At 43.1% G+C, this 23160-nt stretch overlaps 1 protein-coding gene across 1 annotated transcript in view; it reads left to right on the top strand.

Annotated features, from left to right (window-relative positions):
* Positions 1–23160, top strand: part of LOC115218469 (COMM domain-containing protein 8) — a 117822-nt gene that overhangs the window by 70686 nt on the left and 23976 nt on the right. The window contains exons 2-3 of the mRNA XM_029788303.2: positions 11860–12021; positions 13610–13765. Of these exons, the coding sequence (XP_029644163.1) occupies positions 11860–12021; positions 13610–13765 (318 nt within the window). The remainder of the gene's footprint in view (positions 1–11859; positions 12022–13609; positions 13766–23160) is intronic.

The following is a 23160-nucleotide window of genomic DNA, read 5'->3' as shown; positions in this document are numbered from 1 at the left end:
ACGTACCAGTGGCACGTAAAAAGCTTCATTTGAGCATGTTGATGCCAGTGCTGCCTGACTGGCATCGTACGTACCAGTGGCACGTAAAAAGCTTCATTTGAGCATGGTTGATGCCAGTGCTGCCTGACTGGCATCGTACGTACCAGTGGCACGTAAAAAGCTTCATTTGAGCATGGTTGATGCCAGTGCTGCCTGACTGGCATCGTACGTACCAGTGGCACGTAAAAAGCTTCATTTGAGCATTGTTGATGCCAGTGCTGCCTGACTGGCATCGTACGTACCAGTGGCACGTAAAAAGCTTCATTTGAGCATGTTGATGCCAGTGCTGCCTGACTGGCATCGTACGTACCAGTGGCACGTAAAAAGCTTCATTTGAGCATGTTGATGCCAGTGCTGCCTGACTGGCATCGTACGTACCAGTGGCACGTAAAAAGCTTCATTTGAGCATGGTTGATGCCAGTGCTGCCTGACTGGCATCGTACGTACCAGTGGCACGTAAAAAGCTTCATTTGAGCATTGTTGATGCCAGTGCTGCCTGACTGGCATCGTACGTACCAGTGGCACGTAAAAAGCTTCATTTGAGCATTGTTGATGCCAGTGCTGCCTGACTGGCATCGTACGTACCAGTGGCACGTAAAAAGCTTCATTTGAGCATTGTTGATGCCAGTGCTGCCTGACTGGCATCGTACGTACCAGTGGCACGTAAAAAGCTTCATTTGAGCATTGTTGATGCCAGTGCTGCCTGACTGGCATCGTACGTACCAGTGGCACGTAAAAAGCTTCATTTGAGCATTGTTGATGCCAGTGCTGCCTGACTGGCATCGTACGTACCAGTGGCACGTAAAAAGCTTCATTTGAGCATGGTTGATGCCAGTGCTGCCTGACTGGCATCGTACGTACCAGTGGCACGTAAAAAGCTTCATTTGAGCATGTTGATGCCAGTGCTGCCTGACTGGCATCGTACGTACCAGTGGCACGTAAAAAGCTTCATTTGAGCATGGTTGATGCCAGTGCTGCCTGACTGGCATCGTACGTACCAGTGGCACGTAAAAAGCTTCATTTGAGCATGGTTGATGCCAGTGCTGCCTGACTGGCATCGTACGTACCAGTGGCACGTAAAAAGCTTCATTTGAGCATTGTTGATGCCAGTGCTGCCTGACTGGCATCGTACGTACCAGTGGCACGTAAAAAGCTTCATTTGAGCATTGTTGATGCCAGTGCTGCCTGACTGGCATCGTACGTACCAGTGGCACGTAAAAAGCTTCATTTGAGCATGTTGATGCCAGTGCTGCCTGACTGGCATCGTACGTACCAGTGGCACGTAAAAAGCTTCATTTGAGCATGGTTGATGCCAGTGCTGCCTGACTGGCATCGTACGTACCAGTGGCACGTAAAAAGCTTCATTTGAGCATGGTTGATGCCAGTGCTGCCTGACTGGCATCGTACGTACCAGTGGCACGTAAAAAGCTTCATTTGAGCATGGTTGATGCCAGTGCTGCCTGACTGGCATCGTACGTACCAGTGGCACGTAAAAAGCTTCATTTGAGCATTGTTGATGCCAGTGCTGCCTGACTGGCATCGTACGTACCAGTGGCACGTAAAAAGCTTCATTTGAGCATTGTTGATGCCAGTGCTGCCTGACTGGCATCGTACGTACCAGTGGCACGTAAAAAGCTTCATTTGAGCATTGTTGATGCCAGTGCTGCCTGACTGGCATCGTACGTACCAGTGGCACGTAAAAAGCTTCATTTGAGCATGTTGATGCCAGTGCTGCCTGACTGGCATCGTACGTACCAGTGGCACGTAAAAAGCTTCATTTGAGCATGGTTGATGCCAGTGCTGCCTGACTGGCATCGTACGTACCAGTGGCACGTAAAAAGCTTCATTTGAGCATGGTTGATGCCAGTGCTGCCTGACTGGCATCGTACGTACCAGTGGCACGTAAAAAGCTTCATTTGAGCATTGTTGATGCCAGTGCTGCCTGACTGGCATCGTACGTACCAGTGGCACGTAAAAAGCTTCATTTGAGCATTGTTGATGCCAGTGCTGCCTGACTGGCATCGTACGTACCAGTGGCACGTAAAAAGCTTCATTTGAGCATGGTTGATGCCAGTGCTGCCTGACTGGCATCGTACGTACCAGTGGCACGTAAAAAGCTTCATTTGAGCATTGTTGATGCCAGTGCTGCCTGACTGGCATCGTACGTACCAGTGGCACGTAAAAAGCTTCATTTGAGCATGGTTGATGCCAGTGCTGCCTGACTGGCATCGTACGTACCAGTGGCACGTAAAAAGCTTCATTTGAGCATGGTTGATGCCAGTGCTGCCTGACTGGCATCGTACGTACCAGTGGCACGTAAAAAGCTTCATTTGAGCATGTTGATGCCAGTGCTGCCTGACTGGCATCGTACGTACCAGTGGCACGTAAAAAGCTTCATTTGAGCATTGTTGATGCCAGTGCTGCCTGACTGGCATCGTACGTACCAGTGGCACGTAAAAAGCTTCATTTGAGCATTGTTGATGCCAGTGCTGCCTGACTGGCATCGTACGTACCAGTGGCACGTAAAAAGCTTCATTTGAGCATGGTTGATGCCAGTGCTGCCTGACTGGCATCGTACGTACCAGTGGCACGTAAAAAGCTTCATTTGAGCATGGTTGATGCCAGTGCTGCCTGACTGGCATCGTACGTACCAGTGGCACGTAAAAAGCTTCATTTGAGCATGGTTGATGCCAGTGCTGCCTGACTGGCATCGTACGTACCAGTGGCACGTAAAAAGCTTCATTTGAGCATGGTTGATGCCAGTGCTGCCTGACTGGCATCGTACGTACCAGTGGCACGTAAAAAGCTTCATTTGAGCATTGTTGATGCCAGTGCTGCCTGACTGGCATCGTACGTACCAGTGGCACGTAAAAAGCTTCATTTGAGCATTGTTGATGCCAGTGCTGCCTGACTGGCATCGTACGTACCAGTGGCACGTAAAAAGCTTCATTTGAGCATTGTTGATGCCAGTGCTGCCTGACTGGCATCGTACGTACCAGTGGCACGTAAAAAGCTTCATTTGAGCATGGTTGATGCCAGTGCTGCCTGACTGGCATCGTACGTACCAGTGGCACGTAAAAAGCTTCATTTGAGCATGGTTGATGCCAGTGCTGCCTGACTGGCATCGTACGTACCAGTGGCACGTAAAAAGCTTCATTTGAGCATGGTTGATGCCAGTGCTGCCTGACTGGCATCGTACGTACCAGTGGCACGTAAAAAGCTTCATTTGAGCATGGTTGATGCCAGTGCTGCCTGACTGGCATCGTACGTACCAGTGGCACGTAAAAAGCTTCATTTGAGCATTGTTGATGCCAGTGCTGCCTGACTGGCATCGTACGTACCAGTGGCACGTAAAAAGCTTCATTTGAGCATGTTGATGCCAGTGCTGCCTGACTGGCATCGTACGTACCAGTGGCACGTAAAAAGCTTCATTTGAGCATGGTTGATGCCAGTGCTGCCTGACTGGCATCGTACGTACCAGTGGCACGTAAAAAGCTTCATTTGAGCATGGTTGATGCCAGTGCTGCCTGACTGGCATCGTACGTACCAGTGGCACGTAAAAAGCTTCATTTGAGCATGGTTGATGCCAGTGCTGCCTGACTGGCATCGTACGTACCAGTGGCACGTAAAAAGCTTCATTTGAGCATTGTTGATGCCAGTGCTGCCTGACTGGCATCGTACGTACCAGTGGCACGTAAAAAGCTTCATTTGAGCATTGTTGATGCCAGTGCTGCCTGACTGGCATCGTACGTACCAGTGGCACGTAAAAAGCTTCATTTGAGCATGGTTGATGCCAGTGCTGCCTGACTGGCATCGTACGTACCAGTGGCACGTAAAAAGCTTCATTTGAGCATGTTGATGCCAGTGCTGCCTGACTGGCATCGTACGTACCAGTGGCACGTAAAAAGCTTCATTTGAGCATTGTTGATGCCAGTGCTGCCTGACTGGCATCGTACGTACCAGTGGCACGTAAAAAGCTTCATTTGAGCATGGTTGATGCCAGTGCTGCCTGACTGGCATCGTACGTACCAGTGGCACGTAAAAAGCTTCATTTGAGCATGGTTGATGCCAGTGCTGCCTGACTGGCATCGTACGTACCAGTGGCACGTAAAAAGCTTCATTTGAGCATTGTTGATGCCAGTGCTGCCTGACTGGCATCGTACGTACCAGTGGCACGTAAAAAGCTTCATTTGAGCATGGTTGATGCCAGTGCTGCCTGACTGGCATCGTACGTACCAGTGGCACGTAAAAAGCTTCATTTGAGCATTGTTGATGCCAGTGCTGCCTGACTGGCATCGTACGTACCAGTGGCACGTAAAAAGCTTCATTTGAGCATGGTTGATGCCAGTGCTGCCTGACTGGCATCGTACGTACCAGTGGCACGTAAAAAGCTTCATTTGAGCATGGTTGATGCCAGTGCTGCCTGACTGGCATCGTACGTACCAGTGGCACGTAAAAAGCTTCATTTGAGCATGGTTGATGCCAGTGCTGCCTGACTGGCATCGTACGTACCAGTGGCACGTAAAAAGCTTCATTTGAGCATTGTTGATGCCAGTGCTGCCTGACTGGCATCGTACGTACCAGTGGCACGTAAAAAGCTTCATTTGAGCATTGTTGATGCCAGTGCTGCCTGACTGGCATCGTACGTACCAGTGGCACGTAAAAAGCTTCATTTGAGCATGGTTGATGCCAGTGCTGCCTGACTGGCATCGTACGTACCAGTGGCACGTAAAAAGCTTCATTTGAGCATGGTTGATGCCAGTGCTGCCTGACTGGCATCGTACGTACCAGTGGCACGTAAAAAGCTTCATTTGAGCATGGTTGATGCCAGTGCTGCCTGACTGGCATCGTACGTACCAGTGGCACGTAAAAAGCTTCATTTGAGCATTGTTGATGCCAGTGCTGCCTGACTGGCATCGTACGTACCAGTGGCACGTAAAAAGCTTCATTTGAGCATTGTTGATGCCAGTGCTGCCTGACTGGCATCGTACGTACCAGTGGCACGTAAAAAGCTTCATTTGAGCATGGTTGATGCCAGTGCTGCCTGACTGGCATCGTACGTACCAGTGGCACGTAAAAAGCTTCATTTGAGCATTGTTGATGCCAGTGCTGCCTGACTGGCATCGTACGTACCAGTGGCACGTAAAAAGCTTCATTTGAGCATGTTGATGCCAGTGCTGCCTGACTGGCATCGTACGTACCAGTGGCACGTAAAAAGCTTCATTTGAGCATGGTTGATGCCAGTGCTGCCTGACTGGCATCGTACGTACCAGTGGCACGTAAAAAGCTTCATTTGAGCATGGTTGATGCCAGTGCTGCCTGACTGGCATCGTACGTACCAGTGGCACGTAAAAAGCTTCATTTGAGCATTGTTGATGCCAGTGCTGCCTGACTGGCATCGTACGTACCAGTGGCACGTAAAAAGCTTCATTTGAGCATGGTTGATGCCAGTGCTGCCTGACTGGCATCGTACGTACCAGTGGCACGTAAAAAGCTTCATTTGAGCATGGTTGATGCCAGTGCTGCCTGACTGGCATCGTACGTACCAGTGGCACGTAAAAAGCTTCATTTGAGCATGGTTGATGCCAGTGCTGCCTGACTGGCATCGTACGTACCAGTGGCACGTAAAAAGCTTCATTTGAGCATGGTTGATGCCAGTGCTGCCTGACTGGCATCGTACGTACCAGTGGCACGTAAAAAGCTTCATTTGAGCATTGTTGATGCCAGTGCTGCCTGACTGGCATCGTACGTACCAGTGGCACGTAAAAAGCTTCATTTGAGCATGGTTGATGCCAGTGCTGCCTGACTGGCATCGTACGTACCAGTGGCACGTAAAAAGCTTCATTTGAGCATGGTTGATGCCAGTGCTGCCTGACTGGCATCGTACGTACCAGTGGCACGTAAAAAGCTTCATTTGAGCATTGTTGATGCCAGTGCTGCCTGACTGGCATCGTACGTACCAGTGGCACGTAAAAAGCTTCATTTGAGCATGGTTGATGCCAGTGCTGCCTGACTGGCATCGTACGTACCAGTGGCACGTAAAAAGCTTCATTTGAGCATGGTTGATGCCAGTGCTGCCTGACTGGCATCGTACGTACCAGTGGCACGTAAAAAGCTTCATTTGAGCATGGTTGATGCCAGTGCTGCCTGACTGGCATCGTACGTACCAGTGGCACGTAAAAAGCTTCATTTGAGCATGGTTGATGCCAGTGCTGCCTGACTGGCATCGTACGTACCAGTGGCACGTAAAAAGCTTCATTTGAGCATTGTTGATGCCAGTGCTGCCTGACTGGCATCGTACGTACCAGTGGCACGTAAAAAGCTTCATTTGAGCATGGTTGATGCCAGTGCTGCCTGACTGGCATCGTACGTACCAGTGGCACGTAAAAAGCTTCATTTGAGCATGGTTGATGCCAGTGCTGCCTGACTGGCATCGTACGTACCAGTGGCACGTAAAAAGCTTCATTTGAGCATGGTTGATGCCAGTGCTGCCTGACTGGCATCGTACGTACCAGTGGCACGTAAAAAGCTTCATTTGAGCATTGTTGATGCCAGTGCTGCCTGACTGGCATCGTACGTACCAGTGGCACGTAAAAAGCTTCATTTGAGCATGGTTGATGCCAGTGCTGCCTGACTGGCATCGTACGTACCAGTGGCACGTAAAAAGCTTCATTTGAGCATTGTTGATGCCAGTGCTGCCTGACTGGCATCGTACGTACCAGTGGCACGTAAAAAGCTTCATTTGAGCATGGTTGATGCCAGTGCTGCCTGACTGGCATCGTACGTACCAGTGGCACGTAAAAAGCTTCATTTGAGCATGGTTGATGCCAGTGCTGCCTGACTGGCATCGTACGTACCAGTGGCACGTAAAAAGCTTCATTTGAGCATTGTTGATGCCAGTGCTGCCTGACTGGCATCGTACGTACCAGTGGCACGTAAAAAGCTTCATTTGAGCATGGTTGATGCCAGTGCTGCCTGACTGGCATCGTACGTACCAGTGGCACGTAAAAAGCTTCATTTGAGCATGGTTGATGCCAGTGCTGCCTGACTGGCATCGTACGTACCAGTGGCACGTAAAAAGCTTCATTTGAGCATTGTTGATGCCAGTGCTGCCTGACTGGCATCGTACGTACCAGTGGCACGTAAAAAGCTTCATTTGAGCATGGTTGATGCCAGTGCTGCCTGACTGGCATCGTACGTACCAGTGGCACGTAAAAAGCTTCATTTGAGCATGGTTGATGCCAGTGCTGCCTGACTGGCATCGTACGTACCAGTGGCACGTAAAAAGCTTCATTTGAGCATGGTTGATGCCAGTGCTGCCTGACTGGCATCGTACGTACCAGTGGCACGTAAAAAGCTTCATTTGAGCATTGTTGATGCCAGTGCTGCCTGACTGGCATCGTACGTACCAGTGGCACGTAAAAAGCTTCATTTGAGCATGGTTGATGCCAGTGCTGCCTGACTGGCATCGTACGTACCAGTGGCACGTAAAAAGCTTCATTTGAGCATTGTTGATGCCAGTGCTGCCTGACTGGCATCGTACGTACCAGTGGCAAGTAAAAAGCTTCATTTGAGCATTGTTGATGCCAGTGCTGCCTGACTGGCATCGTACGTACCAGTGGCACGTAAAAAGCTTCATTTGAGCATGGTTGATGCCAGTGCTGCCTGACTGGCATCGTACGTACCAGTGGCACGTAAAAAGCTTCATTTGAGCATGGTTGATGCCAGTGCTGCCTGACTGGCATCGTACGTACCAGTGGCACGTAAAAAGCTTCATTTGAGCATGGTTGATGCCAGTGCTGCCTGACTGGCATCGTACGTACCAGTGGCACGTAAAAAGCTTCATTTGAGCATTGTTGATGCCAGTGCTGCCTGACTGGCATCGTACGTACCAGTGGCACGTAAAAAGGTTCTATTTGAGCATGGTTGATGCCAGTGCTGCCTGACTGGCATCGTACGTACCAGTGGCACGTAAAAAGCTTCATTTGAGCATGGTTGATGCCAGTGCTGCCTGACTGGCATCGTACGTACCAGTGGCACGTAAAAAGCTTCATTTGAGCATTGTTGATGCCAGTGCTGCCTGACTGGCATCGTACGTACCAGTGGCGCGTAAAAAGCTTCATTTGAGCATGGTTGATGCCAGTGCTGCCTGACTGGCATCGTACGTACCAGTGGCACGTAAAAAGCTTCATTTGAGCATGGTTGATGCCAGTGCTGCCTGACTGGCATCGTACGTACCAGTGGCACGTAAAAAGCTTCATTTGAGCATGGTTGATGCCAGTGCTGCCTGACTGGCATCGTACGTACCAGTGGCACGTAAAAAGCTTCATTTGAGCATGGTTGATGCCAGTGCTGCCTGACTGGCATCGTACGTACCAGTGGCACGTAAAAAGCTTCATTTGAGCATTGTTGATGCCAGTGCTGCCTGACTGGCATCGTACGTACCAGTGGCACGTAAAAAGGTTCTATTTGAGCATGGTTGATGCCAGTGCTGCCTGACTGGCATCGTACGTACCAGTGGCACGTAAAAAGCTTCATTTGAGCATGGTTGATGCCAGTGCTGCCTGACTGGCATCGTACGTACCAGTGGCACGTAAAAAGCTTCATTTCAGCATTGTTGATGCCAGTGCTGCCTGACTGGCATCGTACGTACCAGTGGCACGTAAAAAGCTTCATTTGAGCATGGTTGATGCCAGTGCTGCCTGACTGGCATCGTACGTACCAGTGGCACGTAAAAAGCTTCATTTGAGCATGGTTGATGCCAGTGCTGCCTGACTGGCATCGTACGTACCAGTGGCACGTAAAAAGCTTCATTTGAGCATTGTTGATGCCAGTGCTGCCTGACTGGCATCGTACGTACCAGTGGCACGTAAAAAGCTTCATTTGAGCATGGTTGATGCCAGTGCTGCCTGACTGGCATCGTACGTACCAGTGGCACGTAAAAAGCTTCATTTGAGCATGGTTGATGCCAGTGCTGCCTGACTGGCATCGTACGTACCAGTGGCACGTAAAAAGCTTCATTTGAGCATGGTTGATGCCAGTGCTGCCTGACTGGCATCGTACGTACCAGTGGCACGTAAAAAGCTTCATTTGAGCATGGTTGATGCCAGTGCTGCCTGACTGGCATCGTACGTACCAGTGGCACGTAAAAAGCTTCATTTGAGCATGGTTGATGCCAGTGCTGCCTGACTGGCTCTCATGCCAGTGGCACGTAAAAAGCACTCACTACACTCTCAGAGGGGTTGGCATTAGGAAGGGCATCCAGCTGTTGATCAGATTGGAGCCTGATCAGATTGTAGATCAGATTGCCAGATCAGATTGGAGCCTGGTGCAGCCTCCTGGCTTGCCAGTCCTCAGTCAAACCGTCCAACCCATGCCAGCATGGGAGGTGGATGTTAAACAATGATTATATATACACAGTAATCCCTTGACTATCACAGGTGTTATGTTCCAAAACCCCTGTGATAGGTGAAAATCCATGAAGTAGAAACTACTGTACTGTATATTTTTTTTATTACTTTTATGATTTGTATATATTTTATTATAAATGTAAAACATCACAGAAGAATCGACATAAGTTTAACCCTTTAGTGTTCAGATTACTCTGTTAAATGTAATACTTTTTCACTCAAATTGTTTTGAATTAATCATACATTATCTCATAGCTTTGAGGTTTCAATGACGTGATTGTTTATTTTTAGAGTTTCAGTATAGGTTAGGTGTGAGGGGCTAGATATCGCCAGTTTGAATATAAAACATGTGGAATATCTGGGCCAGATATGGCCGGTTTAAACACTAAAGGGTTTAAGAATAAACCATGATAGGTGAACTGCGACATGGTGAGGGATTACTGTATATATATATATATATATATATATATATACACGAGGTGATATCAAAAAGTTCCTGGACTAGATCTGTAGCATGCCAACAGATGGCAGCACATGGTTGCATGTAGATTGAGAGTTAGCTGTGCTCTTCATGAGGCAATGTGACAAATACTGTCGCTGTGTTTACTTTGCAAGTTGTGAAATTTGTGTTTTTGTGATCACATGTATACTGTAGTTTGCAACTACACACAGTAAAAATAATATACACACAGTGAAAAGATAAAACTGGAACTCTAACATGGAACTGAACTACACACAGTGAAAAATAATTTAAATCCGTGTGAAGGATTTTAGTCAGGTTGCTATGTGTTAGTAGCGCTACCAGTAAACAATGTAGACTGGTATTATCTGCGGCATTCTGAAGAGAAAAAAAATTCAGTGTGTAGAAGAAAAAGAAATGAAACAAAAAAAATATAATACTGTGAAAGAAGAAAAAACCCCAAAGGGAGTAGGTGTTGTGGCAGACACCCCTAAGTGGGCTGTTCCACTACCAATAATTGGTGGACAGACACAGCAAGCAGTGTCAGTCGGCGAGGTACACCGTACGGGTCAGTCGTGCAGATGATGGAATACATCATAATACGGGACATACCAATATAACATTTCATTTACCAATAAACTTTCAAATCATGAAGCACTGCACTGATATTTGATGGCAAATATGTAAATACTTTACTTTTAACAGCACTACAGGTGCGAAATACTTCTGCACCTGCTTCTTTAGTAAAGTGTATTTGGCACCTTAAGAACAATGCTGCAAGCGTGCTGATTCAGTAGCCTGGCGGCAACTGGTCTTAGATTTCAAAGACGCTGAATGTGTATGAAATAGTTACAGATATACTCATGTATTTTTCTGATTTCTTGTAAGATTTGAAAAAAAGTCCTCCAGACGTGTAAGGTGACCAGGTATTATTGTGCTTGACAAAGGGCAAAAAAGAATGCATCATCATAGATATGGCTATATCTACAGGCAGGAATGTAGCAGTCAACGAACTGGAGAAAATACCAGGATTTGGCTTGGGAAATGTGAAGAGTGTGGAGGGTTTCAAGACAAGTAATACCAGTTGCATTTCAAAATCCCCACATATCCATGTGTGGTGTAACTTTTTTCTACTCTCACAGAGAGGCTTTTTCATTCTCCATCATGTGTAATTTGTATTGTTGTCAGTCTGACATTCCAGATTCATTATCATTATTACCCTACTTGCTATTTCCCTTATTGTCTCTTCTATTATCTTTCATCTCCAGCATGCCTCTTGTTCACCTAGTGTTTATCATTGATTCACAATATGTGTCCATATTACTGCAATCATCTACGCCTGACATTCATGAAAAGACACTTTTTCACCAAATTTCTTTCTCTCTAATTGACTGAGAAGGTTATCTCTCACTTGCAAATAAATGCCTCATATTCTGCTGGCGGAACCTGAATGCTGGTGTAGAATCACCAGATTTATTTTTTTATGATTGTGAGATACAACTGTTTCGAAACTCTGGATGTAGTTATTAACAATGATTCTGTCGTCAGTTGATATCTGTTCCACAAATGTTTTGTATTACTTCTGGTTCCCTCCTTTTATTTGTTCTTGTTAGAAGAAAACATTTATGTGTTGGCAACCAGAACATAAAGAACTCTCTATAAACCAAAGTGAGTTGCCCATGCTGTTGTTTAGCTCCGAGTCAACCCTGATTGAGTAGACTAATAACCAAAAGCATTCCAGCTATGACCATCTCGTTATTTTCTAACTATAGGACTATATTGCACAGTGTGCAATTTTTAATACATTAGAGTGGGATTTGAGAGAATTTAGCTTCGTTTTGATCAACTCGAGAGAGAAGCTCTTTCATTCCTCATCATGTGTTGGCAGTCTGGATAATTATCATCATCGTCTCTTCTATTTTCTTAAAATTTATTGTTTTTATTTTTCAGCTTCTTCATGGTATCATTAGCCAACTGTATAAAGACAGTCGTCATATATTGCATTACAAAGACTATAGTAATGTGTGGAATATACAACAGTATTGGCAGGTGTGTGATAGCTGTGAAGAGTTGGTACTAACTGCTGGTAAAGAGTCTTGGACAAAAGACCAGGTGAGGAAACGGAATCATTCTGTTTTATATTTATTTCTTTAACCCTTTAGTATTTAGATTATTCTGTCAAATCTAATACTTATTTATTCATATTGTTTTGAACTAATCAAGCATTATCTTGTTGCTTCAAGATTTTGATGGTGTGGTTGTTTATTTTTAGAATTATATTACAGGGCAGATGGAAGAGGCCAGATCTTTGAACATAAAAGATGTAGAATAATTTGGCTGGACATGGCCGGTTTAAATGCTAAAGGGATAAATATGAAAGTCAGTCATTGTCACAAGTTCAAACAAGACTATGTAGTCATTTGTTCTGCGACTCTGAGCATTTATGGTACTGTTGCATTAGTTTGCTTACCTCTGGTTGCCTATGAAAATAGTTGTTACTCCCATTCTTGGTAAATTGGTTAATGGCAGCAAGAGTATCTAATTGTTGTGGCAACTACTGTAGTTTGTCTCTAAACTCTTTAGCAACTGAATTCGTTATTAAATTTCATTTCCTATCCCAATTCAATTAATGTTTCTGAAAAATGCCTGAACATTATACCTTCCTACTTCCTAAATATTTATGTGAGGAAACCCTCTTTATACACTTATTTGAAAATTAGGACCCTTACGACCCATACATGAAGGCAAAATGATTGAAAACTTAAGGTATTAAACTATATCCTCAATGACTCTTGATTCAGATTCACTGCAAGTGTTTTGTTGTTTCACTTTTCCTCACTTCATTGAACTCCTCTGGAATCGGTACCTGATCATACTGCAATTATTACCTTCAATAAGCCAGTATCTTATTGAGCAGGAAATTTATCTTTCATTCACTTCATGTCATTAGGCTGCAGTTAATTTAGCACTGGACTTTGTAAGCACTTCTGGAATTAAAATGCATCTACGGATCTACATATAATATGGATATGGAAGCACTTCGTCGGTTACGACGATGAGGGTTCCGGTTGATCCAAATCAACGGAACAGCCTGCTCGTGAAATTAACGTGTATGTGGCTGAGCACTCCACAGACATGTGTACCCTTAACGTAGTTCTCGGGGATATTCAGCGTGACACAGAGAGTGACAAGGCCGGCCCCTTGAAATACAGGTACAACAGAAACAGGAAGTAAGAGTGAGAGAAAGTTGTGGTGAAAGAGTACAGCAGGGATCACCACTATCCCCTGCCAGAGCCTCGTGGAGCTTTTAGGTGTTTTCGCTCAAACACTCACAATGCCCGGTCTGGGAATCAAAACCGCGATCCTATGATCGCGAGTCCGCTGCCCTAACCACTGGGCCATTGTGCCTCCATACATATAATCCATATACACGTAAAATAGTTAAGATAATGTGTCTGTGTGTGTACCAGTTATATGTCCAAGTTTTCAGTTTTCATGACAATGTAAATTGAATGAGCCTATAGAACCATGTCTCTAAGCATCATTTCATAGAAATGACCAAACTAAGATCAATGCTAATATTATTACATTCTTACTACATTTCTTCATCCAACCCATGAATTTTTAAATAGTTCAGCCCCCAAATAAAGTGCCTTTATGTGGATGCTATGTTAAACCTTATTTTAATTTTCTACTGCAGATATTTAGTTATGTTGGTGACACAGTTCCAGATGAGTACAAGCAAAGTATCTTTGAGGTGATAAATTGCCGTAGGGATGACATTGTGGAACAGCTGCTTGCAAAGACAGACAGCATCTCAGAGAGGGAACTTCATAATTTTGACTGGAAAGTTAATGTAAGTTATCTTTACTCACAAATTTTATTGAAATATTCTGTCATTGACAAACACTCTTTTTGTAACCATTATTGTTGTTGTTGTTGTTGTTGTCAGCATCCTCACCATTATTGTTGTTGTAGAGCTGGCACTTACAAGAACTTTTTTTTTTTACCTCAATGTCCTTTTGTGCATCAGTGAAAAGCTTGTAGTAGCAGCAGTAGCTTTAATGAACCTAAGGAACAATTAATCAAAATTGACAAGAGAATATGACTGTTTGTAGATGGATATTCTACAAATGTCTGTATGTCTATGTATGTATGTTAGTATCTATCTATCTCTGATGGGCAAATATCTTCAATTATAGCTCTGTGCCAACCTAAGCTGAGTGAATTTGGTTGATGGAAACTGAAATAAGCATGTCATATTTATGTGCAAGGGGCTAAACACAGAGGGGACAAACAAGGACAGACAAATGGATTAAGTCGATTACATCGACCCCAGTGCGTAACTGGTACTTAATTTACTTAATTTAAGGTAGCGAGCTGGCAGAAACGTTAGCACGCCGGGCGAAATGCTTAGCAGTATTTCGTCTGCGTTATGTTGTGAGTTCAAATTCCGCCGAGGTTGACTTTGCCTTTCATCCTTTCGGGGTCGATAAATTAAGAACCAGTTACGCACTGGGGTCTATATAATCGACTTAATACCTATGTCTGTCCTTGTTTGTCCCCTCTGTGTTTAGCCCCTTGTGGGTAATAAAGAAATAGGTACTTAATTTATCGACCCCGAAAGGATGAAAGGCAAAGTCAACCTCGGCTGAATTTGAACCCATAACGTAATGGCAGACGAAATACGGCTACGCATTTCACCCGGCGTGCTAACATTTCTGCCAGCTCGCTGCCATTGTGTATGTATATATATCTATGTGTGTGTGTGTATATGTGTATCTTAGCGTCACCTTGTCTTGACATTGCATAATAGCTCTAAATGAGCATCACTGTCATATGTGCAATGTTGTTTGTTTCCAGTATTCCATGAACTCATGCCTGGTCATGGGAAAGCCTTACATTGCTTGGGAAAGGAAGGGGATTGGTGACTAGAAGAGTGTCTGGCCATAGAGAAATCTGCCTCAGCAAATTCCATCTGACTGATCCAAGTGTAGAAATGTGAACATCAAAATGATGATATATATATGAGTATCTTTATCTTTTATTTGTTTTAATCAGTTGACTGCAGCCATGCTGGGACACTATTTTTAAGAATTTTTAGCTGAAGGAATCAATCCTTGTACGTTTATTCTTTTAAGATTGGTACTTATTCTATCGGCCTCTTTTGCTGAACCGCTAAGTTATGGCAACATAAACACACCAGCCCCAGACATCAAGTGATGGTGAGGAACAGATAGAAAGTGAGAGAGAGAGAGAGACATATGATGAGCTTCTTTAAGTTTCTGTCTACCAAATCCACTCAAGGCTTTGGTCAGCTCAAGGCTATTGTGGAAGGCACTTGCCCATGGTGTCATGCAGTGGAACTGAACTCGGAACCATGTGGTTGAGAAGCAAGCTTCTTTATTTCATTCAATTTTCCACAAGGGCAGTACACAGATAGAAGCTTGTGGGCTGGACATGGACAAGATGAGATGAAATGAAATGATGCGGATGGGAGGGATGTCGGCGCCCACCGACCGACAAACCCTCGAATACAAAGTTTCTTACAACAATTCTCTTTGTCAGGGCCCCCAAGCTAAGTGACTTGCCACCTGCAGACAACTCTGCATCAACAAGTCGGGGCCTGCAAAGAGGAAAGCAAATTCTTCCTTGTCAAAGGTCGCTGTGACCTTTGACAAAATTCTTTCAGTTACTACCTCTGCAGCCACCTGCGGAGGCCATATCGGACTACTTGAGCAGACCGAGTACACACGTTCTCGGTCACCCAAGCCGTCCAAAAATTTACTCACCATCTCTCCCTCGTGGTAAAGGAGGAGAAACACCTCCTCTTCACAGGAAGGGACCACACACTGCTCCATCAGTATGGTAAGCTTCTTACCATACAGTCACATCTGTGCCTGTGTGTGTTTGTGTGTTACATAAGTACCTGTGCTGGTGTCATGTAAAAAGCACCCAGTTCACTCTATAAAGTAGTTGGCATCAGGAAGAGCATCCCGCCGTAGAAATCATCTCAAAACAGACAATTGGAACGTGGTGCTGCTTCCCAGTTTGCCAGCTCCTGTCGAACCATCCAACCTATGCTATGCATGGAAAATGGATGTTAAAGGATGATGATGGTGATGATTTTGATGAGATGATTGCAAATCCCTGATTCCCATTCCATGTTTTGTCTTCATTCTATTTTCTTTTAGGGTATGTGGAATGTTTTTATTATTTAGTCATCAGAAGAGGTGCAGTACCTGTAACTGTTTCCCACCTCCTGGGTGGGATTAATACAGTCCAGGTTCAGTTTGAACTCTTGAAGTTTCGTGGCTTGACACAATAAAAGGAAAGTGGTTCAGTTATATTTTGTCTGTGCTGTGTTCACAGCTACAAAAAAAACTGATGTTATTTTGCGGCGGCGGCGGTTGTTGTTGCTTATCTCCGGGGTTTGCCCTGACTGATCATGCCTATGATTAAAGCAGACCAACACACTACCATCCCTACATTGTCCATTGTGCCCTTACCTTTTTAAGAAGGAAAGGTGCTAAGCAAGTAAACTGGATTGCTATTTTTTGCAGGTCAAGCAACTACATAAAAGCTCATTCATTGGCTCTGTCTGTGTGTGTGTGTGTGTGTGTCTTACAATGGATGTGGCTCCAACACAACCAACTGATAACAGTAGAACAACAAATGCTATGGTGCTTTTGAATAGTACAAGCCAGATTTCAACTCTGGAATAATGAACCAGTTGCCAAGGACTTTAATAGTCACCATATATTCACCTTCCTGCAAACATGAAAGCAAAAGAACTGAAGAAAAAGGAAGAAAAATACAAAGAAAGATAAAAGAAAGTTTGACTTGATTAATGAGCAAATATCCTCATTACCATTAACTGTGTGACTTTCTCTCAGTTTTAAAATCTCTCTATGTAGTCTATTATCTACCCCCATTTTATTCACTTTACTGCCTCTTTCATTCCTTTCTTCTCCACCTCTTTCTTATAAACATGCCGCATATATTAACCTGACGGGGAGAGGAGAGAATGTTTTGAAAGGTGTTCAACATGCACATATCTGACTAACAAATTCTCAGTTAAATTTGAAAGATTATGATTGGTCAGAAGCAAAATCAGAACTTTCTTACCTTAAACATATTTCATTATAAAATGTTTCCGTATTTATTTATTATATCTAGCCACCTCATTGTCACCTGTTTCTTTTCTTTCCTCGTTATATCTCTGTATTTCTTTTTTTCCTCTTCGTTTCTTTCTCTTATAAACATACTCTGTTTATTTATACCCCCCATCACATTTTGGGACACTATACACATCCATCCACCTTACCACATTAAAGCAAGAAGACTACAATGTGGAAGTGCATGGCTCAATAGTTAGAGCTCACTATCATGAGGTGGGGAGTTCGATTCCCAGCCCGGGTTGTGTGTTGTGTTCTTCAGCAAGGCACTTTATTTTATGTTGCTCCAGTTCACTCAGCTGCAGAAATGAGTTGCAATGTCACAGATGCCAAGCTGTATTGGCCTTTGCTGTTCCCTTGGGTAACATAGGTGCGGTGAAGAGGAGAAATCAGTATGCATGGGCAACTGCGGGTCTTCCATAAACAACCTGCCCGGACTTATGCTTCGGAGAGTAACTTTTCTTATCCCATGGCCATTCATGATCAAAGGAGCTCTTTACCTCTTTTACCTTTACAATGCAATTTCAAGAGAACTTTTCGATATAACCCTCTACATAGTGCTATGGATGCTGTTTCACTCCCAGTGATTCAGAATACTTTTCCAACCTCCTCTCTTCTCACTCAGCAGAGTCAACCTCTATGCCAAGCTACATCAGCTCATTACCATGACTCTCATTCCGTAGCTAAGGCCCTCCCCAACTTAGGCATGGCTGTGTGGTAGGAAGTTTGCTTCCCAACCACATTGTTCTCAGTTCAGTCCCTTAAGCAAGTGTCTTCTATAGCCTCAGGCCAACCAAAGTCTTGAGAGTGGATTTGGTTGATAGGAACTGGAAGAAACTCATTGTTTATATATATATATATATATATATATATATATATATATATATATGTGTGTGTGTGTGTGTTTGTTTGTGTGTATGTCTTTCTGTCTGTTTGTCCTCCACCTCTCACCCTAACCCCACTGTTTGACAACTGGTGCTGGTGTGTTTACATCCCTGTGACTTAGTGGTTCAGCAAAGAGATCGATAGAATAAGTGCCAGGATTTAAAAAATAATAATAATAAATCCTGGGGACAATTCATTCTACTAAACATTCTTCATGGTGGTGCCCCAGCATGTCCGCAGCCCCTCAACTGAAATTAGTTAAAGATAGAAGATAAAAGCTGTGCACTCCACAAGATGCAATGCAGGCTATCCATTTAGGAGGGTAGTAATTCTAAATTAGAACTGATATAATTTAAAGGAGATGGATCTTGTTAAGTTTCTTTCGGCCTTTGAAGTTTTTTGAGTTTCCACCAGATTATTTTTCAAAACATAATTTTGACATAGTTACATGCATTTAAAAGTATGTAATTTTAGCCAATCAAAAGCCTCCATTGTTGACATTATTGTTTATGCTGATCTCCGTTGCCATGGAAATCAACTCATGTGAAACCTTTACAAATAGCAGCCAAATCTTCTTTAAACTACTCCATAACACCATAACATCTGAAAAACAAAAAAGACAAATATCTATTTCCCTTTTATTTCTTTGCTTGAGGCATGCCCAAAACTTTTTCACTTATTGGATGTTATAAATAACATTTAAATTTGTTAAGGCACGTTAAAAGCACCAACCGATCGTGGGAGCTGCCAGACTCCCCTGTGTCGGTGGCACGTAAAAAGCACCCACTACACTCGCGGAGTGGTTGGCGTTAGGAAGGGCATCCAGCTGTAGAAACACTGCCAGATCAGACTGGAGCCTGGTGCAGCCCCTGGCTTCCCAGACCCCGGTCGAACCGTCCAACCCGTGCTAGCGCAGAAAACGGACATTAAACGATGATGATGATGAATCTCTAAGGATGTAATCTTTTATCAATTCCCGATCCTTAAAAAATTTACTAGGTACAACAGATCAATATTATTTGTACTTTCTTTTCTGTTATGATAAAATTGTAAACAAAGGCACAAACATAGCTATATGGTAAGAAGCTTGCTTCCTAACCACATGGTTTGGGGTTCAGTCCCACTGCATTGCACTTTAGGTGAGTGTCTTCTGTCATACCTTTGGGCTGACCAAAGCCTTATGAGTGGATTTGGTAGGCAGAAACTGAAAGAAGCCTGTCATATACATGCATATATATATATATATATATATATATATATATATATATATCTGTATGTGTGTTTTTGTGTCTGTTTGTCCCTATCACCATTACTGCTTGGCAACCAGTACCACTGTGTTTACATCCTCGTAACTTAGCAGTTTGGTGAAAGAGACTAATAGAATAATTAGTAGGCTTTAATAAATAAGTACTGGGGTTGATACATTTGACTAAAAATTCTTCATGTCCCAACATGGCCACAGCCAAATGACTGAAACAAGTAAAAGAAAAGATTGGTAGTGGAGAAAGAATTGACTTTCACCTTTTTCTTTTAACCAATTCACAATTTAATAATAAGAAAAAAACAAGAAAGCACCTATAATATCAATGGCAACAGAGATCAGCACAGATGATAATCTCAACAATGGATGCTTTGATTGGCTAAAATTACATAATTTTTCAATATTTGTAACTTTATTATTTATTTCTAATAAAAGAGAATGATTTTTTTTTTACATCAGCCTGCACTACATTGAAAAATATCTGGTGAAAATTTGAAAAACTTTGTGTGGATGGAAGAAATTTAGCTTAGATCCAAGAAAACGCTTTAATCCCCTTGTAGATGTCGTGATAAAAAGCATGCTAGAAAGTGGTTGTTAGTAGGAAGGGTATCCAATCATCAGAAAACATGCCGAAATGGAACATACGAGCAAGACATGGACTTCAGAAGCCACAATGCTGGTTACCAATTGTGTAGAGCAGTAACTCTAAATAGGAATTGACACTCTCTCTCTTTTACTTGTTTCAGTCACCTGACTGCAGACATGCTGGAGCACCGCCTTTAGTCGAGCAAATCGACCCCAGGACTTATTCTCTGTAAGCCTAGTACTTATTCTATCGGTCTCTTGCCGAACCGCTAAGTTACGGGGACGTAAACACACCAGCATCAGTTGTCAAGCAGTGTTGAGTGGGTGGGGTGGGGGGGGACAAACACACACACTTATCTGCATATACATATATACAACGGGCTTCTTTCAGTTTCTGTCTACCAAATCCACTCACAAGACTTTGGTCGGCCTGAAGGCTATAGTAGAAGACACTTGCCCAAGGCGCCATGCAGTGGGACTGAACCCGGAACCATGTGGTTGGTAAGCAAGCTACTTACCACACAACCACTCCTACGCCTACACTGTGTAGCGGGGCCTCTTATCCCCTTCCATGGAGCAACACGACAGCTTCACTGCTGGTAGCATGATAAAATAAACTCAGTCCACACTGTATGACTTAAAAGTTGACCTGTTTTATGCTGTTGTTTGTGCCAAATAAACCAGACCATCATGACCCATTAAACCTACAGCAGCATGGAAATAACAGACTAGAAATAATGGTACTGATGTTGAACACAGTGGTGGTGGCGGTGGTGGTGGTGACATCTATGGCTGCAATGGTGATGTGTTTGCTTAAATAGGGAGATGGGTATTTCTCCATAAAAGTGACAAATTTTGGTTTTTGTGAAGAAAAAACATGTCAGAGACTTGTGTAATATTTACTGATATTTTGATGTGTGTATATGTGTATATATATATATATGTGTGTGTGTGTCCTGGGTATGACATTAAACTGCATGCGGTAGTAGGGCTCTGGTTGAAGAGTCCCAGTGTTTTGAGGAATGTGGAACCATTTGTTAGCCATTATTGTTTCCCTACTCTGATCCAGAGTAGCACCATCTGTCAGGATCCCAACTGCACACCAACTAACATACATGATAACATGTGGGTGTAGAAATACTGTTGGTTTTAAGTCAGGGCACACAATAAAACCTCTGAGGATGAATGACGCTTAGCTGTGGTCACGACATATTTGTAAGAGAGTCTGATGTGAAACTTGCAGTTTTGCACGATTACTGGTTATCTTGCTTTAGCCTACAACTAGATGTTAATCAAGGAGACTCTCGTGTTGTACAAGTGTTTTTATCACTATAATTCAATGACATACATATGTCTCTTTACTGGTGACCTCATTTGTCATCCCATCTACTGAAAGCCCCATGGTGATAGAAAAGTGGCAACGTGTGCAGGCCTAAACAGTTGGAAACACAATGAGTGACAGATTTTTGCCTCATACCTATGGTTCAAACCATGCAGATCAACAGGACTGAACAGTCATCTGAAAGGTCATAGATGGAATGTCAGACATGTCATTCACAGTGAGAAAATGATAATCATCTGTGAACACACTCACACGCACACACACAAACACACTCACACGCACACACACAAACACACACACTGACTTGTGCATTTGTATACACATGAATCAGAGAGAGAGATAATAATAATAATGATAATAATAATAATAATAATTTCAAATTTTGGTACAAAGCCATAAGTTTCAGTGCTCAACTATCTTACTGACTTTGGCAGAATTTAAACTCAGAATGTGAAGATGGACAAAATGCCGCTAAACATTTTGCTTGGCATGCTAATAAGTCTGCCAGCTCACTGCCTTGATAATAATAATAAAAATGGTTTCAAATTTTGGCACAAGACCGGTAATTTAGGGAGAGGGAGTAAGTCGACTTTATTGACCTCAGTGTTCAATTGGTATTTATTTTATCAATCCTAAAAGAATAAAAGTTGTGCAAACAATTCTGGCAGTTCAGCGCCTTAATAACAATTACAAAAATAATAATGAGAATCAGAATAATTATTTGTACTCTAGGCATGAAGCCTGAAATTTGGTGGGAGGGGTCCAGTCAATTACATGTACCCCAGTGCTCAACTGGTACTTTATTTTATGGATCTAAAAGGATGTAAGGGAAAGTTAATCTCAGTGGAAGAAACGCTACTAAGCATTTTGTTTGACTTACTAACAATTCTACCGGCAGTAGTACAAGATCTTTAAAAACAGCTTAAACTGGCTAGTAAAGACAACGATCCCATGAAAAACTGTTTCCTTGCTTAACATAATGGGGAGATAGTAATAAGGAAATGTTGAAGTTTAAAGAAAGAGAAGAAAATATTAGCCTAGGCAAAAGGAAACTGGATTGAAATAAGGATTAATGTTACATTGCATTAAACTGATAACTGTCATAACTTTGTAAGGTTTAGAGAAAAAGTTGGTTTTGGTTAGTTAAGTGTGTGCTGTTGGTGTATTGTGATGATGTTTGCGGTACAGATTGGGTGTAGTAAGAATTTTGTTGAATAAGGACTGGAAGTGGTGATATGAAGGCGGCGAGCTGGCAGAAACGTTAGCACGCCGGGTGAAATGCTTTGCGGTATTTTGTCTGCTGCTATGTTCTGAGTTCAAATTCTGCTGAGGTCGACTTTGCCTTTCATCCTTTTGGGGTTGATTAAATAAGTACCAGTTATGCACTGGGGTCGATATAATCGACCTAATCCGTTTGTCTGTCCTTGTTTGTTCCTTCTGTGTTTAGCCCCTTGTGGGTAGTAAAGAAATAGGTAGTGGTGATGTGTTGGTGGTGGAGATGTTTGTGAAATATAATTTGGTTGTAATTATCACCTCTTTGACAGATTTCCAAATATATTTTGGAGACAAAAATTATGTTAATCCTTTAGTGGATCAATCATTTTGTCATGGAGTTTCATTTCAGAGCATATTTTTTATATTTCCTTTTTTAATTATATACACTATGTTAATTACAAAAAAAAGTTTTTTATCTATCCTTTATTTTTTATTATAGGAATTAAAACGTACTTTTACTCATTTGGATTTAAATGAGTTAACTTGGACATTGAAAAAGTACATATTACTTAACTATCTTTGATTTTTTTATAAGATGTATTGCTTTTAAATCAAAGGAAATTTTTTTTTAAATGAGATAGTTTATTTAGAACGATAATTTTTAAAACAAAGAGTTACACACAAAGTTATCTTGCAGACATCACACATGTATCTGCTTTCTCTTCAAATCTTCTTTCCTTATGCTTCTCTCTTCTCTGTGCATTTTGCACACTGTCTTGTAGGGT

This window comes from Octopus sinensis, linkage group LG13 (genome assembly GCF_006345805.1).
Source record: "Octopus sinensis linkage group LG13, ASM634580v1, whole genome shotgun sequence".
In the NCBI taxonomy this organism is placed as follows: domain Eukaryota; kingdom Metazoa; phylum Mollusca; class Cephalopoda; order Octopoda; family Octopodidae; genus Octopus; species Octopus sinensis.
Note: the sequence above shows the minus strand (reverse complement) of the source record. Positions and strands in the feature narration are given on the sequence as shown.